General features: G+C 41.7%; 1 protein-coding gene across 1 annotated transcript in view; it reads right to left on the reverse strand.

The window, feature by feature from the left end:
- LRRFIP1 (LRR binding FLII interacting protein 1) overlaps positions 1 to 18,779 on the reverse strand; it is a 175,163-nt gene that overhangs the window by 32,944 nt on the left and 123,440 nt on the right. The window contains exons 11-15 of the mRNA XM_040358490.1: positions 16,706 to 16,750; positions 16,527 to 16,586; positions 12,062 to 12,139; positions 6,255 to 6,290; positions 5,803 to 5,928 (exon numbers count right to left, since the gene is read on the reverse strand). Of these exons, the coding sequence (XP_040214424.1) occupies positions 5,803 to 5,928; positions 6,255 to 6,290; positions 12,062 to 12,139; positions 16,527 to 16,586; positions 16,706 to 16,750 (345 nt within the window). The remainder of the gene's footprint in view (positions 1 to 5,802; positions 5,929 to 6,254; positions 6,291 to 12,061; positions 12,140 to 16,526; positions 16,587 to 16,705; positions 16,751 to 18,779) is intronic.

Genomic DNA, 18,779 nt, shown 5'->3' on the forward strand with positions numbered 1-18,779 from the left:
TTCAAGTGATTACACACTGGCAAAGCTTAAAACATGCCTCCATTGGGCATACACCTATAAGGCTGAATTCACACTATGCGGGGTGAGATGTTTTACTGTAAATGTAAAACATCCTTCACCACAAGGACACACACAAAACAATTGTTTCCTAGACGTCCCATTAACACTGCAAAGCACCTTAGGGCTACGCTGCAGTAAAGTAAAATAAAGACATGCTGCATCTTATTACAGTGCACCGTGCCCAATAGCATGCCACTGTACATCAGCGGATGGGTGGAGTCCATGTCCGTGAGGTACCACGCAAGCCAATCCTCTATACTGATCTATAGACTTCTAGGATGTCTTGGATCTATTAATGCTCGTTTTATACCAGATTTCTGTAAGTGTTTAGCACAGATTTCCTGTAAACAACTGTTAAGCAGTTTACACTGGCTGTTTGAGCTTTCCTTCATGAGCCCTACTATGGAGTAAACGTTACCATCAGCCATAACAGTACCACCACCAGCAATATAATAGAGGAAGCCGATTGGATCTTCTATACTTGCATATTACACCTGTCTAGACTCTTATAATTTGGAGTCTAGACCTCTGGTAAGGAGGCATTTTATATCAATATCGATGGAGGTGCACATCAATGATACTCATTGTTACTGGATGCTTATCAAGGAATTCATGTGCACTATTTAGAACAGCACCAGTAGTTCATACTGTATGGACACTAGTTTATTCAATATCTATGTTTAGCACGGCAACATTTTTTATTGTTCCTCGTTTATCACGATTGGTCCTGTTGTATTGTTGCCAGCAGCTTGCACTTTTATATTTAGTCTGTATATCTGCGCAATAATAATATTTTTTGTTTACACCTGTACATCAGCGCAGCACACTGCTGTACATTGCTATAAATAAAATGTACATTTTGTACACTTCACAAAGCTTTTACAAAAGAAAAAAAAAAAGAAGGACAAAAATAAATAAATAAAAAGGATTTGTGTGATGGGCTGGAGCGCACACCAAACTGCCCCCTACTACAGCCGCCAAAGGACAGCTGCCAGAATGGTAAAGCGCTACAGCAGCTGTACATTGTAGTGTGAACCCAGCCTAACTCTACTCCACTATGTGGAGTTCTACATTTTTATTTAGCAAGCAACGCAAAGTAACACAAACAGAGGGGAGATTGGTTTGTGTTCTGCAGTGTACCCAGAACCATGTACCCGGAATGTACTGGTGCTACAGATCCTATGACTAAAACAGAATTTATGAATAGCGAGAGTGGACCCATCAACCATCTTCCCATTCATTGATCCGGTTTCATCCATAGAATCTGTAGTAAAAGGCGAAAAAAGCATCGCTACATTTTTCTTAGTTATATAGGAATGACAAGAGTATAATAGTTCCCTGTTCTTAAAGAACTGGGGCTTCAACAGCCCTGCTGTTAAAGCCAGTGACTGAGAAGAAAAATTGTACATATAAAAGATAGCAGGTTTGACCTTGTACACCAGGTTCTTCTTTTCCACTATTTTGTGGAGCAGTCGAGGAAGAATTCACACTGGAGGGAAGGCATATATTAACCTGAAGCAAGTTCTTGGGATTACTGGAGCTTTGGATGCCATTGTTGAAAGATCCTTGTCCTGGCCACAAATTTGGGTAACTTGTTGAACCTAGAGGCCAGGTTATCAACATCTGTGAGCCCCTTTTTCTGACATTGAAGATGTCCAGATGGAAGGACCATTCCCCATTCCCTTTGGTCCAGATGATACTGGCTGAGGAATTCCATCCACTTCGAAGATGTGAACAGCAGACCATGCTGGGCAGTGCTTTTCCACCCAGGAGATGATCAGACTTGCATCCTCCAAGGCTATCTGGCTCCTGGTTACCCCCTTTTAATTGAGATTGGTAACTTCTGTGGCAGTGTCTGACTGCACCCTGACTGGGTTTCCCTGCACAATGGTGCCACAGGGTAGAGCCAATTTCATTGATCTGGGCTTCAAGAGGTTGATGTGTAGCTTTACTTCTCTAGGTAACTTCTCTAGGAACTGTGAGAAATTGCCAATGCTGGATCGGTAATCTACCAAGCCAGGGAACCCCTTGCTTGGCTGGAGAGAGGCATGGGGAAAACAAGAGATGGAGAGTGTTTGTTCCAGGCTGATAGAATTTAGTGTTGAAAAGGCCTTTTCAGGGGAAAGCTTCAAAAGAGGCAAACATGAGGCTTGGAACTCATGGAGAATCCCACAGAGGGATGACTTTTTGATCTTAAAGTCAGAGCACAATGCTTTTGAAAAGAAAGCGTGTTTAACGGAAGGAAGACCCATGGCTTGGCGGCTTCTATGATGAGAATGTGTATAGCCCTTTGGACTTTTGCAGTCAGTTGTGAGGAAGATAAATCTTTCAGAAGAAGGTTGTCCAAGTACCCAAAATGCCACGCATTTTTAGGACAGCAAAAAGATGTGCAAGCACCTTTGAATACACTGGGGGCAGATGATAGGCTGAATGATAGTGTGACAAATAGGAATTGTTTGTATCCCATTACAAAGTGCAGAAAGTCCTGATGAGGAGGGTAAATGGAGGTAGGCATCTTGAATGCCTAATGATAGCAGGTATTCAACCTTGTCTCAACTATGGGTCCTTTCCTTTTTTTTCTGAGGGGGTCCCTATTTTATGGAGTGCAGCCAAACCAGAGCCAGCGTGCCCTGTGACAATTACAGTGATCCTTAAAAAACCTGAATCCAGCGACACATTTGTTCTGTTGTCGTCACCAAAGAGACATCCTTCTTTAAAGGGCTTATGAGTGCTGCATCTTTAACATGCAACTTCAGCTGCCTAGGCTTGGAGCATAATATTCTGTGCATATCGACAGGAATAAGAGCCATTCTGGAAATTTGTGTTGCAGAATGTTCTGGGGCATCAACACAGAAAAGTAGGGCAGTGTATGCAGGTGCTCTGTTAGCGTTTTGTCCTGAAAGACAGGATCCTGTTGAGTGCCCCAGTCCAATTAGCTTTTGGACACACAGGTTGCAACAAATCCTACTGCATGCCTGGACCTGCAAGTATGAAGAAAAGCATCTCATATGTTCTGTCTGCAGAATCATGAATGAAGGAACATCTTCTTAAGGCACACTAAAATGTTTGTTTAAAGCAGTTGTAAAAGGCAGAAGTTTTTTTATCTTCATGCATTGGACGCACGGAGTGGCTTATTGTTGTCCTATGTACAGATACTCCGGTCTCTGCTGTGGAACTCTGCAGCTCCTCCAGGGTTACCTTAGGTCTCTGTGCTGCCTCTCCGATTAATGCCCTCCTTGCCCGGTCCGTGAGTTTTGGTGTGCGGCCATCTCTTGGCAGGTTTGCTGTTGTGCCATGTTCTTTTTATTTGGTTATGATAGATTTGATGGTGCTCCTAGGAATCAAAGATTTGGACGTTTTTTTATAACCTAACCCTGACTTGTACTTCTCAACAACATTGTCCCTTACTTGTTTGGAGAGTTCCTTGGCCTTTGTGGCAGTGTTTGGTTAGTGGTGCCTCTTGCTTAGGTGTTGGAGCCTCTGGGGGCCTTTCAAAAAAGGTGTGTATATGTAATGACAGATCATGTGACACTTCGATTGCCCACAGGTGGACATCATTTCACTAATTATGTGACTTCTGCTAATTGGTTGCACCAGAGCTTTTTATGGGCTTCATAAAAAAGGGGTTGAATACATACGCACATGCTAATTATCAGTTTTTTATTTCTGACAAATAGTTGTATGTATATATTTTTCCAATTTTACTTCACCAACTTAGACTATTGGGTTCTGATCCATCACATTCAGATAAAAAACAAAACAAAGGAAAGGGGAATAAACACCTTAAATGAGTATTGTAAGTATGTTTTTGTTTTGTTTTTCCAGAATCATACTTAACTAGGTGGATGGAGCATCGGTCCGATGCTGCATCTGTCCCCTGCTGCCTCTGCACTGAGAACTGAGTGATCAAACACCGCCAATGGCTTGGTTCTCACAGTTCCCCCCCCACGCTCACTGGAGTGCTGAGCTGTGTAGGGGCAGGGATCGGCCGTTTCAGCCTTTTAGCAGCTCGCTGAGAGGAGCATCAGTCCAGCCCGTCAGATCCAGACTTTATTGTCCTGATGACGCGGTGCCTGGACCGATTCCTGCGACGTCAGCTGAGAGCGAACTTCAGCCCGCTCTTTGCTGAAAACAGGTCACAGGAGTGCAAAACTAATTACACTCTTGTGACCCAGCCTGAACGAGCTCAGGCTGGACTTCTCCTTTAAGGCAGAACTTTGCTAGAATTGAAAAACTTGTGAGCAGGAAGCTCTATAAAAACCCTGTCAGTGTTTTAACCATTCCTAGTATCATAGTAGGTAAGATTGAATAAAGACAATAGACCATCCAGTTCAACCTGTGTAGGTGTACGTATGTCAGTGTCTAATGGTTTCCCATATCCCTATATGTCATGTTCCTTAAGATGCACATCTAAGAGTCTCTTAAAACTATCAATACTCCCCACAGCCACCACCAATTGTGGAAGAGCGTTCCACGTCCTTAGTTTCCCGACAGTGAAAACCCCTCTTTGCAGTTTAAGGTTAAACTGCTTCTCTTCCAATCTCAATGTGTGGCCCCTTGTCTTTTTACACTACATGAGACTGAATCGTTTTTTTCCTATGCTGGGATCGCCATTGAGGTATTTGTAAATCGCCATCATATCTCCTCTCCAGTGTCTTTTCGCCAGCGAGAATAAGTTTAGCGTTTGCAGTCTTTCTTCATGATTTAGGTCCTCCAGCCCACTTATTAGTTTTGTTGCCCTTCTTTGGACGCTCTCCAGTTCCAGCATATCCCTTCTAAGGACTGGTGACCAGAAATGGACAGAATACTCCAGATGTGGTCTAATCAATGTTTTATAAAGTGGTAGGATTATTTTTTCATCTCTGGAGTATATCCCTTTTTTTATGCATGCTAATATTCTGCCTGCTTTGGTAGTTGCAGTTTTCTTTTGCTCAATCTGTCATCTACTAGAACCCCCAGATCTTCCTCCATCCTTGATTCCTCCATCGGTTCTCCCCCTAGTGAGTAGTTTGCATTTATGTTTTTTGCCCCCAGGTGCATTTCTTCACATTTAACCATTTGCCATGTAGTTGCCCACTCCATTATTTTGTTCAGGTCTTTCTGTAAAATGTATATCTCTTGATTTGAAGTTATACACACTATTTATCACTACCCTTTGGACACGTCCCTGTAACCAGTTTTTAACCCAAGAACAAACCTTATGGTTCACGTCTGCAGACCTCAGCTTGTAGATTTAGAGTTCATGCGGGACTGTATCGAATGCTTTTGCAAAATCCAGGTAAACTAAATCCATGACCATCCCCTGTCTAGATGGCAGCTCACTAACTCGTAGAATGGCCAGATTGGTCTGGCGAAAATGGCCATTCGTAAACTTATCCTCACTCTATGCAGAGCATTGATGGAGGAGGACAGACACTCAAACCTCTGCTTGCTGTAGAAATAGAAGGGGCACGACCTATCACAGCTTCCACAAAAAAAAAAAGAAATCCTGTATGAGAACAGAGCATGGTAACATGGTAATGGATTTTCACACAGGGTTGCATGCATGAGACCAACAGAGGAGAATCTGACGTGATGATCTGTGGCACCAAGGAATCTGCAAAACCAAGATCCCAGTGTATCAGGGACAGGCGAGTACAAGGCTGGCAGGGATATCGGGGGGGGGCTGGTTAAGTGTAACATTAATGGACATGCAGTTACACTTGTATCCCTTAAAAGGTCATTGTAACTGATTGCAGCTACCTTTATTTCCCTGATAGATGCCTCTGTATCTACAGAAATTGAAGTGTCTCCGCTGCCCCTTCGTGAGGACGTCCCACCCAATGAAGCAAGTGTAGCTGCCGACAAGCTGGACACTGGACGACTACCCTAAAAAAAGTAAAACAATCAGGGTCTATGAGATATATTACATTAAGAAGATGATTTGTGAAATTCCCACTGTAGCAAGACTAAAGAAAACTTTGATCTACCAGAGAACTTGAACAAAATATAAAATGAAACCATGTTATTCTACTTCTACTTTAGCTTGCCATTTTTCAGGATAAACTTCTACTGCATATTGTTTTACCAAGTATTTTTTTTTTTTTTTTTTTTTACACAATGCAAAATATACTTCGCCAAGTTCTACTTTAGAGTCCACAACACAAATATGTAACACAATGATGCGACAGTGAGGTGGGAGACAGTATCCTTACCTTCTCTCCAAAGTCTTTGTCTGATCTTTCTTCCACCTGAGTGAAGAAAAATAAATAAACACAAGTTAAACTCTGCTGAAACAGTTAACCACTATGATGGTTCAGAGGTTACACTCATCGACCTGTAATGAATCAGCAATAGAATGTTAGTCACCCTTTGAAAAAATATACAACTTGCATACTCACCATATAGTTATGACACACAAACTGTTGTTAAGCAAAACAAGTAAGGCTGAATCCACCCCATAATGAGCATGCAGAGGTAAAGCGCAATCACTGTACAGAATGGTTAAAGTAAACCAGACTGACAATTCTAGTTTTCTGCCTTTCATACCCTGTGGCTTCTTTATTGGAGACGTGACCTGAAGCAAGCAGCAGATCTGGAGTTCTGTGTTTAGCCAGTGATGTGTTGATATGAAGCCAGAGACCCCTAGGAAACTAGCATTTTCTGGAGGTGATCAGCAATTTACAGGATAAGTTTACCTTTTGAAAATTTTACATATTCCACCTGTATTAAGGGTGGAGCTGTAACATGTTCTAACAGCTGCGCCTTCTCCCAGCGACAACACCATAAACTTTTAAAAATGAAGTGGCTGTGCAGGGCTCCGGCCACATAATTTATTCACAGTTTCCAGTTAATGCACAAACTACAACTACTGTCAGCCATTGCGGCTGATTGGCTTGCAGTTCTGAATTGGCTGCAAGGACATTAATGAGCGCCCCAGTAATTCATTCACAAGCCCTGCAGCGTGTAAACAGGCAGTCCATATGCAGGTACAGGCTGAGAGCTGAAGGCCTAATCCGCAGGAGTCTGGCACTGCACTCCTGATCTTCTGATCACGGATACAATGATTTCCAGGCTCCTTAGGGAAAAAATTATAAATGCACATTTTCTTCCTACAAAAATATGTGCATTTATTTATTTTTCCCAAAAGGTGAACTTCATATTTGTCTCAGTATTCCTTTAAATGTGTAAACCAGTAAATATACACATGCAAACACACAAGGATTTTAAACCATTACCAAGATTATGCATAGTACATAGATGATCTATACATTTATACCAGACTAAAAAAACAAAAAAACAACATGGTTTTGAAAATACAGCAAATTCAATAAATATATAAAATTTAGCACAGCAAGCCAACAAACCGCACTCTGTCATATCAGTCTACACCCGTAGGTGCACTCACTCTGCTCATAGCAGGAACAGACACGTCGTCTAAATGACCAAGTGAAGGAATACTGGCGCTGTTGGACCCATGATGAAATACAGATGGACCAGGGGGCTCCGAGGACTGTATAAAGAGGACATTTCTGTCTTTTAAAACTGAATATGCATATTAAAAAAAAAAAAAAAAAAAGATTTTCTCTCTACCCAAAACACTTATTTCTGCTTTGGGAAAATGATGTTGGGTTTATTTGTTTATTCATTCATTCCAGGTTCTTCTATAGCTCTGTCAATTTACACTGAGCTTTTACAAAACATACAGGTGCGTCTCATAAAAAATTGATCATCAAAAAGTTCATTAAAGCGGAGGTCCGGTTTAAAAAAATTTAAAGTCAGCAGCTACTAACACTGTAGCTGCTGACTTTTAATAAGGAGTCTTACCTGTCCAGGGTGGCCGCGAAGACGGCAGCCGAAGCCGAGCAAACGCTCGGGTCTCGGCTGCCCCGCCGCCATCCTCGGTGAGGGAATCAGGAAGTGAAGCCTTATGGCTTCACCACCCGATTCCCTACTGCTCATGCGCGAGCCACGCGGTACGATGTGAATGGATGATATCTCCTGGGACACACACAAGGTCCCAGAAGACATCGCTCCCCCATTCCACAGGAGGCAGCCGAGGAGCAGCATTTTAGAATTTTTATTTTTTTCTTCTTGGTGGAGCGCCACTTTAATTTCAGTAATTCAATTCAAAAAGTGAAACTCGTATTATATAGATGCGTTACACACACACACACACACACACACACACAGTGATACATTTCAAGCATTTTTTTTATTTTTATTTTGATAATTATGTCTTACAGCTTGTGAAAACCCCAAATCTCAAAAAAATTTGAGTATTACAGTAAGCCCAATGAAAAAAAAAAAGAGGATTTTTTAATACAGAAATGTTGGCTTGATTAAAAGTATGTCTATATATGGTATAGTATGCACTATACCAATACTTGGTCAGTGATCTTTTTGCATGAATTATTGCATTAATGTGGAGTGGCATGAAGTCGATCAGCCTGTGGCACTGCTGAGGTGTTATGGAAGCCCAGGTTGCTTTCACCTCGTCTGCATTGTTGGGTCTGGTGTCTCATCTTTCTCCTTGACAATACCCCACAGATTCTCTATAGGGTTTAGGTCAAAGGGAGCCCCAACCATGTATTGAGTGTATACTATACTGTACGTGGAACATACTTTTTAGTAAGCCAAAATATCTGCATTTAAAATCTTTTTTTATTGGCCTTATGCAATATTCTAGTTTGAGATACAGAATTTTGTGTTTTCACTAGCTATAAGCCATAATCAGCAAAAAAAATAAATAAGCTTGAAATACACCACAATTGTTTGATATGCACCTGTATATTGTACATTCACATCAGTCCCTGCCCTCAAAGAGCTTACAATATAAAAAAGTCCCCAACACACATTAATACACATACCGGCCAATATAGACAGGAGCCAATCAACCTTCCAGCATGTCTGGAGAGTGTCGCAGGCACTGAGATTGTGTTTTATTTTGCAGCAAGAAGACAGAGGCCCCTTTCACATTGAGGAGTTTTTCAGGCGGTACAGCGCTAAAAATAGCGCTGCTATCGCGCCTGAAAAACTCCTTCACTGCAGACTCAATGTGAAAGCCCGAGGGCTTTCACACTGAGGCGATGCGCTGGCGGGAGACAAAAAAATCTCCTGTCAGCAGCATCTTTGGAGCGGTGAGAGGAGCGGCATGTATACCGCTCCTTCCCATTGAAGACAATGGAAAAACCGCGGCAATACCGCTCGAAATGCGCCTCTATAGAGGTGCATTGCGGGCGGTATTAACTCTTTATCGGCCGCTAGCGGGGGTTAATACCGCACCGCTAGCGGCTGATACCCGCGGCAATTCCGGCGGTATAGCGCCGCTATTTTTAGCGGCGTTATACCGCCACAGCAGCTTCCGCCCCAGTCTGAAAGGGGCCAGACTCTCAGGCAAAAAGTAGAAGAACCAGACATTATAGTGACATACCACACCTGGGCTCTCTAGGTAAAATAAGGTGCCAGATGGTAAATTTGCCAACATTCACTCATAACTCAAAAAGTTGTCTTGAAAGGTTTAAGCCTTTAAACTACTGTGTCCTTGAAAATCAACCCAATACTAGGAACTGCTTTCATTGCACCTAAGAAACAACATTGATGCTTGCAGCACACCAATAAAATGTGAACATATTGCCTGCTACAATACTCTCTTAAAGCGGAGTTCCAACAAAAAAAATGGAACTTCCACTTATGCCTACATACAGTAACCACTAAGTGAGTGCTTTGATGCTTTTTATTATTAAAGTGATACAGTTTATCTAAGTGGCGCCTGTTTTTTGCTTCTCTGTTTACATGTACTGGAGTCCGGCTTCGGCTCCCCCTGCAAGGCGGCCCGGGTTGTCGTCTCACATAGAGCTTTTACAGCTCAAAGGACTTTGTGGAGAAGTATTTTGATTTTGTTTCAGTATGCGTCATTATTGTACATTTTTTTTTTGCAGCATTTGTAGCTGCCGACTTTAAAAAAAAAATAATAATAATTTGGCGGACCTCCGCTTTAACAATAATGTACATATTACAATGCAGACAATACAAATAAACGTCATTAAAAATAAAAAACAAGAAAAAGGCCAACACTGTAAAAACAAAACTTGTTCTTTTTGTTTCCTCCTGAAGATCTGTCACCTTTGGAGTTACTTCTCAGCAGAGTGTTCATACAGGTCTCGCTGAACACCAGCTGCTTTATAGAATTCAAATAAGAATGAAACCCTGTAGGAGGTCAACTAACATCATAGTGGTATTAATAAGGCTGTCATTTTTAAAACTTTGTGTGGTTCGTGGTTATATTTAAAGTGGGTATCAAACTAAAAATCTAAAATGTAATACATTTCAAGTTACCAAAGCATTATATATGATGGCTGCATTTGTTTACTTTTTTTCCCCTTCCGTTTTTACCTGGTGATCTAGCAAGTAAGACACCTGCATTACAGTGCTCCCCACTCTGGATGAAGGAGCACAGCAGCATTGTTAATCTGGGGGGAGAACGAGGTTAGATGTCCTAGCAGATTTACACACTGCAGTTATACATGCAGTTACAGCAACAGTTTATTTCTATTGAGATAAAGGCTTACATTAATAAATAATTCATGATCATTGTAAGCACCCCTGTCAGTGGTAAATGGCTTGTCTCAACTCTCTGCTACATTTTGAGGACAGTTTGTTCTGTAGAAAAACAGACTTACTGGCCAGATCACCAGGTGAAAATAAAAGAAAGAAAGCCTAGGAAAATTAATGCAGCCATCACATCTAAGACTGGGTAAAGAACAAAACTTTGTTTTGGGTCTAATACGACTTTAACCCATTAGTTGTCACCAACATAATGCTTGCATTGGTGGTAGCAACTGCTTTTAAAACACTCCCGGTGACTGCACTGAAATGTTTACTTCATTCCATGAGCGTATCTGGTTCATAGAAAGTTTGTTCAGTATAGTCTAGTCGCTCCTTCGTGAGATGACCCATGGTCGCTCGGTCAGCGCTCTGGATATTGCTAAATGTGTTAATGACCACTCCACTGTTCACTGCTTATGAGGAATGTCTTGCATGCATTTATTATTTTCTTTTGTATTGAACAATCTCTAAATAAAAATGTTATTGATAAAAATAAAAACACTCCCGGTGGCTGCAGCTGCCAGGACAGAGTGTGTGTGTTACAAACTGACCATCGGCTTTTTCCTGCAAGTGATTCTAAGGGCACCAGAATAGAGCAGCGTGTCAGACTGAGACCAGCATGACAGATTTCACATGGTATTGTGGCGATAGCTCCCTCTGGTGAATGAACCAGGAAGCAACATGGTTACTTCCTAGCACTCAACTGTCTCTTCCCAGCATCTCTGAATGGGAAATCAGCTAAAAAAAAAAAATCTCCATTAGCTGAAGTGGAGTGCAGGGGTGAGATTAGGGATCCAAGATCCCCGAGGTCTCAAAGAGAATATGTCCCTGTAAAAATGCTATTCTATTGTTTTTTGTTTTACCAATAAAGAGTATTTCAGGGAAAACCTTTTGTACCAACTTTTGTTGATGCAACTTTAAATGATGCACAGTAAATATTTCTCCGGGTTTATAAACAAGTAATGGGGGGCTTCAGTACTGCTACACTATTCAGTACACCATTACAAATCATAATCTATAAACATTTTTAATCTAAACGGAAACCCAAGGAGTCAGAAAGGACAGTAGAACAGAAATTTCTATAACTTGTCACCGTTAATAATCCTTCATAGGAGGGATTTAAGATATTTTAAAAACTTGACATAGAAAGGCAAGGCATTCATCTTACTGCTGTCCACTACCTTGTCTTAAAGATGGCCTTTTCACCTTCACACAAACTCTAAGGCAGGGGTCTCAAACTGGCAGCCCTCAAGCTGTTGTGAAACTACAAGCCCCATCATGCTTCTGCCTGTGGGAGTCATGCTTGTAACGGTCAGCCTTGCAATGCCTCATGGGACTTGTAGTTTCGCAACAGCTGGAGGGCCACCTGTTTGAGTCCCCTGTGCTAAGGGAACAAAATCAAAGCAATCCTCACCACAGGGCTGGCACGGGCAGAACTGGCACGAGAGGAGGCACGAGATCCAGAGCCCGGGTAACAGCTGTACTCAGAGGGCTTCCATGGAAAAGCAGAGAAGACAGCATGAGAGACAGTGTGGGGAGAAAAAAACACAACAGTGAGTGGAGAGAAACAGTAATCACACAGGATGGTGCAAAGGAAGCAAAGCAGGAAAAAAGATACCCTCGTCTTCTCATCACACACAGAACATGCAGAAGAATGATGTGAATAAAATAACCTGCAGCATATTGTGAAGCTGTGACATTCATCTACCAGCAAATCTGGCCTAATCTCCACTGTCCACCTCCCCTCCTATGAAAGCACAACCTACTAAAAATAACTGACTGTGCAAAAGGTTACTAGAAATACAGCTTAGATAAGCCATCTCAGGGGATGGATTACAAAGATGTATGCAGGGATCATAACACTACCAGTACACGAATATACAGCGCATCATACAAAACACTAACTATAAGGTGGTACAATAAATTAATAGAAACAAACCATGCAGATTCATAATTAACAAAAACAAACATTTGTTTAGATGAGCTGCTGGAAAAGATGCCACATCAAACAAATGTATGCTTAGGGAAGTGAAGGGGACTTGGAAATCCTGCCACAACATCTACTATCCAATGTATTTATAGGAAACTCCTTCGCTACATGTAATATTTTACCTTATTTTTATGTATTCAATTGTACACAAACAGATGAACAAAAATGTATTATTACAATAAAAGATTCCCACCAATCTATATTCTTGCAACTCCAAAGGAAACTTGTGAGATTAGAACAGAGTCTACCATTACTGATCTCTTTGGAAAATGTCTGCCTGTCTCTCATGCCAATCCTCTTATCTAAATAAATGGGGTTACTGAATATTCATTTCACACAGGCAGACCAATCAAATGTGCTAAAAACAGACGAATGGGGGTTCCCCATCGGTCTGGCAGATCGGAAGGCTATTGGGTGTACAGGGACAGGTAGTCCGTTTACATCCGACTGCCCATAGAGGACAGCGGCCTGTGTCTGTGTCCGCTCAGCATACGCAGAACAGATACAGACAAGCCACCCGCCTGCTCAGCGGAAATCAGTGGACAGATCGCCAGCATGCTGGCGGAGTCCACGCCATGTGAAAGAGGCCCTAAAGGTCCCTGTAAAAATGCCAAGTTTTTGAGATCTATTTAAAAAAATTAAAAATCAGACCAAGATAAATCACTTCTGATTTTCCTCCACCTGTAATATGACCTATAATATGTGCATCTCAATTAAAAACAAACTGAAGTCTGTAAAAGGGAAAAAAAAAAAGGACATACAATAATGGGGTTGCACAAATATGCACACCCTTAACCACTTGACAACCGGGCCTATTTTGGCACTTCTCTCCTTAATGTAAAAATCTTTGCTAGAAAATTAATCAGAAACCCCAAACATTATATATTTTTTTTTTTAGGGAATAAAATGGCTGTCATTGCAACTTTTTTTCTCGCACAGAATTTGCGCAATAATTTTTCAAACGCCATGAATTAAAAAATAACGAAACAGTAAAGTTAGCCCAAGTTTTTTGTATAATGTGAAAGGTATCTATTTACTCAGCGTAACATCATCTAACATGTCACGCTTTAAAATTGCGCACTCATGGAATGGCGCCAAACTTCGGTACTTAAAAATCTCCATAGGAAACATTTTTTTTTTTTTTTTACAGGTTACTATTTTCGAGTTACAGAGGAGGTCTAGTGCTAGAACTGTTGCACACGCTCTAACGCACGCGACGATACCTCACATGTGGGGTTTGAACGTCGTTTACATATGTGGGCGGGACTTGCATGCCTGTTCGCTTCTGCGCGCGAGCTACCGGGGACAGGGCGTTTTAAAAATAAAATAAAATATGTATTTTTTTTTTTTTCACTTTTATTCCTATTACCAGGAATGTAAACATCCCTGGTAATAGGAATCACTGTGACAGGTCCTCTTTATGGAGAGATGTGGGGTCAATAAGCTCTACAGGCTTACAAGCATAAAAATCAGTGGAAAAAAATTCACCGATCACATGCCGACAGCGGCTTTGTTTACTTCCGGGTACCGAGCGTGGCTTCATAACATCGCGCCCGGGCCTCCGACGGTCATAGAGATGACTGGTGACCATCAGGGGTCACCAGTCATCTCTATGCTTCCCAGGCAGCGCCGGCCAATTCGTTCTCCGGGCCCCCGATGGCACAGGAGAGCCCGGGGAAGCACCGGATGGCGGCGGGAGGGGGGGGCATCCCCTCCCGCCGCCTATAAGAACGATCAAGCGGTGGAACTGCCGCTTTGATCGTTCTCGTCGTGCACATAATCAGTGGCTGAAGACGGTGATATCTGAATGATGCCTGTAGCTGCAGGCATCATTCAGATATCACAGCACAAAGTCAAGGACGTTAAATAACGGCCTTCGGTTGTTAAGTGGTTTAACAAATACTTTTGTTGAAGCACCTTTTGAGTTTATGACAGCAGTCAGTCTTTTGGGCTAGGAGTGGGCTAGGAGTCTATCAGCATGGCACCTCTTGCCTTAGAAGCCTTTCCCACTCTTGCTTGTAAAAGTGTTCCAACTTTGTTAAATTGTGAGGGCATCTCCAATGCACAGCCCTCTTCAGATTACCCCACACTGGAGCCTGGCTGGGACATTCCAAAACTCTGACTTCCTTCTGATAAACACATTCTTTTATGGACTTGGAGGTATGCTTTGGGTTGTTGTCGTGCCGAAAGGTGAAATTCCTCTCAACTTCAGCAGCGACCTTAAGGTTTTGTGCCAACATTGACTGATATTTGGAACTGTTGACAAGTCTCTCCATCTTGACTAAAACCACTACCATTTAATGTGATTGGTTACTTCTAAACACAGCCACATCCTTAATTATAAGATGGGTGCAATCACATTATTTTATTTTTGCCACTACATAACAATTTCAGTTGTTTTTAATTGAATTGTACAGATTAAAGATCACATTAAAATGTGAAAACATTTCTGTAATGATTTATCTTTGTCGGGTTTTTTTTACATCTGAAAAACCTGGCATTTGGCAGCAAGTGGGTCAACATAACAGCCAAGCAACTAGCAACTTGGTATGTCAGCAATGGCGTTCTCAGCTTTATTTGAAGCTGGTCTCTTGCTTTATGAATTAGCTCTCCATATATAAAGCAGCACAAGCTGTATCATGTGACAATGGTTGTCTATGTGCAGCCACCCTTGTAGATCTATGCTGTAATTTGACCTGCATCTGGCTGGTTGACAGTGGTAATCAATCAATGTACCAGCAGAGGTGTACTGACTGGCAATTAGGAATATACGGTACTCACAGGATTGGACATGATCTGAGGACTTATTCACATGGCATATTAACGATGCAGGATCTTGCTAACCAAAGCTCTTAAAGCAAGATCCTGCGTTTAAAGTCATCTATACACGATAAGCATGTAACATTTGTGCAGCAATTACATAAGTACTGGTTTAACGCACCCTTTTGGCTGCTGCCGCTGCTCGGGGGCGACATATCAATGCCAAGATTGTGTAGCCAGCAGTACCTGCGCCAACTCTATCGATGTTGACATGCCCACACTGAATAAGTGATGGCTATGGCCAACTGGGGGCATTAACGCTTTGTGTATGTAAAGATTAGTACAAATTTTTATATTGATATATATTTTATATTGATTTTTGACCTTAGGCACAGCTGTGTTGTATTCCCTTGTTTAGACTGCTGAATGCAGCACATTACGCTGCCACAGCGCAGCTCCATAGATTTAAAAAATGCTGCATACACCACACATTGTACACATCTGTGCTTGAGGTTCTTAACACCCATGTGAATGAGCCCTAGAGCTATGAATGATTTAGCAACAGATTTCCTTTAAAATATTGTACGTATTTGAATCTAAGGCAGGTCTATACACCGTTTGAATCTTGGTCAGTTCAGTAGGAACTGGCCAAGATTCAAACCGTATATGGGCAGGCTGAATGTACCAAGTTGATCAATCGATCAACTTGGGTACAACCAGCATGCCGAGTTTTACTTGCAATTATTGCTAGCTGCTGCTATAGCCACTAGCAATAATCACTGTCTTCTCCCAGCAGGGACAGCTTACCCCACCGGGAGACAGCAATGACCCGGCAGGAGGGATTCCCATGTCAACACTGTCTATGGTTGCAGAAAAGAAAATTTGCTTCATGTATGGCCGGCCTAAGACTGAAAATTTCTGCGACAATTTACCCTTTTTAATAAGCATATACAATTTATGCAGTACATTTTTCATAAGACCTGTAATTTAAAAGAATGCTGGCTTACAAAATGACATTTCTGATAAGCTTACAACTACATTACTGAAGTACTTATGCTGGATCTGTATTCAACAAGTAGATATTTAATAAAGATAGTCACTGTACAAAATAAAACCAAGAAACGCTCACAGGCCGAGAACTGGAAGAACGACGGCTGCTATTGCTGACACCCTCATCATACAGGGACCCCTAGCACCAAGGAACAGAGAGCAAACAGTCAGATATAAAGAAACAAAAAAGGAGGTAGGGACAGGGAAAAGGATTCATGAAACATTTAACAGGAGCAAAGAGTGCAATAAATGACCCACCCGCTGAGATCTGGAAGGCAGAGAGTTGCAGTTCAGAAGTGAAGGCTGGAAAAGGAAGAAATACATTAAGCAGATGCAAACTGTGATAGGGCAAGCTTCAAATAATAGCTAAAATATAAACTATAGGCTCCCCAATTAGCATGGACATCAAGTAAAAGGTGAACTGCAGAAACCCACAGCAACCAGACTCTACCTTCTAGAGTCAGGTCGGTGAAATTAGAATTCTGATTGGTAGCTTTGTGCTACTGCACCTTGCCTACTTTATTATACTCAATTGTGTGCTCACTATGGGGCTGATTAAATGATTAAAGCAAAACTACATGTAAACAGCTATGTACTTGTACACAGCACAAATATATAAATGAGAACCCTGCTACCCGCCAAAAGATTTGTCGTTTTGTATTATACTTCTACAGCAACTTAGAGGTAGCAGGAATACCAAATTTCCAATAAGCAATTTTTCACCTGTCTGCTCAGTGAACATCAGTATACAGGCGATACTCGAAAAATTTGAATATCGTGCAAAAGTTCACTTATTTCACTAATGCAACTTAAAAGGTGAAACTAATATACGAGATTCATTACATGCAAAGCAAGATAGTTCAAGCTGAGATTTGTCCTAATTGTGATGATTATGGCTTACAGATCATGAAAACCCCAAATCCACAATCTCAGAAAATTTGAATATTGTGAAAAGGTGCAATATTCTAGGCTCAAAGTGTCCCACTCTAATCAGCTAATTAAGCCATAAGACCTGCAAAGGGTTCCTGAGCCTTTAAATTGTCTCTCAGTCTGGTTCAGTAGGAATCACAATCATGGGAAAGACTGCTGAACTGACAGTTGTGCAGAAAACCATCATTGACACCCTCCATAAGGAGGGAAAGCCTCAAAAGGTAATTGCAAAGAAGTTGGATGTATCAAAGTGATATATCAAAGCACATTCATAGAAAGTTATGTGGAAGGGAAAAGTGTGGAAGAAAGAGGTGCACAAGCAGCAGGAATAACCGCAGCCTGCAGAGGATTTTCAGGAAAAGGCCATTGAAAAGTGTTGGGGACTTTCACAAGGAGTGGACTGAGGCTGGAGTCAGTGCATCGAGAGCCACCACACACAGACGGATCCTGGACATGGGCTTCAAATGTCGTATTCTGCTTGTCAAGACACTCCTGAACAACAAACATCAGAAGCCTCGTACCTGGGCTAAAGAAAAACACACCTGGTCTGTTGCTCAGTGGTCCAAAGTCCTCTTTTTTGAGGAGATGACATTTTGCATCTCATTTGGAAACCAAGGACCCAGAGTATGGAGAAAAGATGGAGAGGCACACAAAGTCCAGTGTGAAGTTTCCACAGTCTGTGTTGATTTGGGGAGCCATTTAATCTGCTGCTGTTAGTCCACTGTGCTTCATTAAGTCCAGGGTCAGCACAGCGGTCTACCAGGAGATTTTGGAGCACTTCATGCTTCCTTCCGCAGACAAGCTCTATGGGGATGCTGACTTCATTATCCAGCAGAACTTGGCACCTACCCGCACTGCCAAAAGCACCAAAACCTGGTTCAATGACCGTAGGATTACTGTGCTTGATTGGCCAACAAACTCGCCTGACCTGAACCCCATAGAGAATCTATGGGGCATTGCCAAGAGAAAGATGAGACATGAGACCGAACAATGCAGAAGAGCTGAAGGCCGCTATTGAAGCATCCTGGTCTTCCATAACACCTCAGCAGTGCCACAGGCTGATAGCTTCCATGCCATGTCGCATTGAGGCAGTAATTGCTGCAAAAAGGGCCCAAACCAAGTACTGGGTACATATGCATGCTTCTACTTTTCAGAGGTCCGATATTGTTCTATGCACAATCCTTGTTTTATTTTTTTATTTTCATTTATATTTCTTTACCCAACAATTATCAAAACAGGTAACAGGATAACAGAAGGAACAATCCTTAATTTATTGATTGCATGTAATATTCTAATTTTCTGAGATTGTGGATTTGGGGTTTTCATGAGCTGTAAGCCATAATCACAATTATGACAAATCACGGCTTGAACTATCTTGCTTTGCATGTAATCAGTCCATCTC

Source organism: Rana temporaria, chromosome 6, assembly GCF_905171775.1.
Source record: "Rana temporaria chromosome 6, aRanTem1.1, whole genome shotgun sequence".
Taxonomy (NCBI): domain Eukaryota; kingdom Metazoa; phylum Chordata; class Amphibia; order Anura; family Ranidae; genus Rana; species Rana temporaria.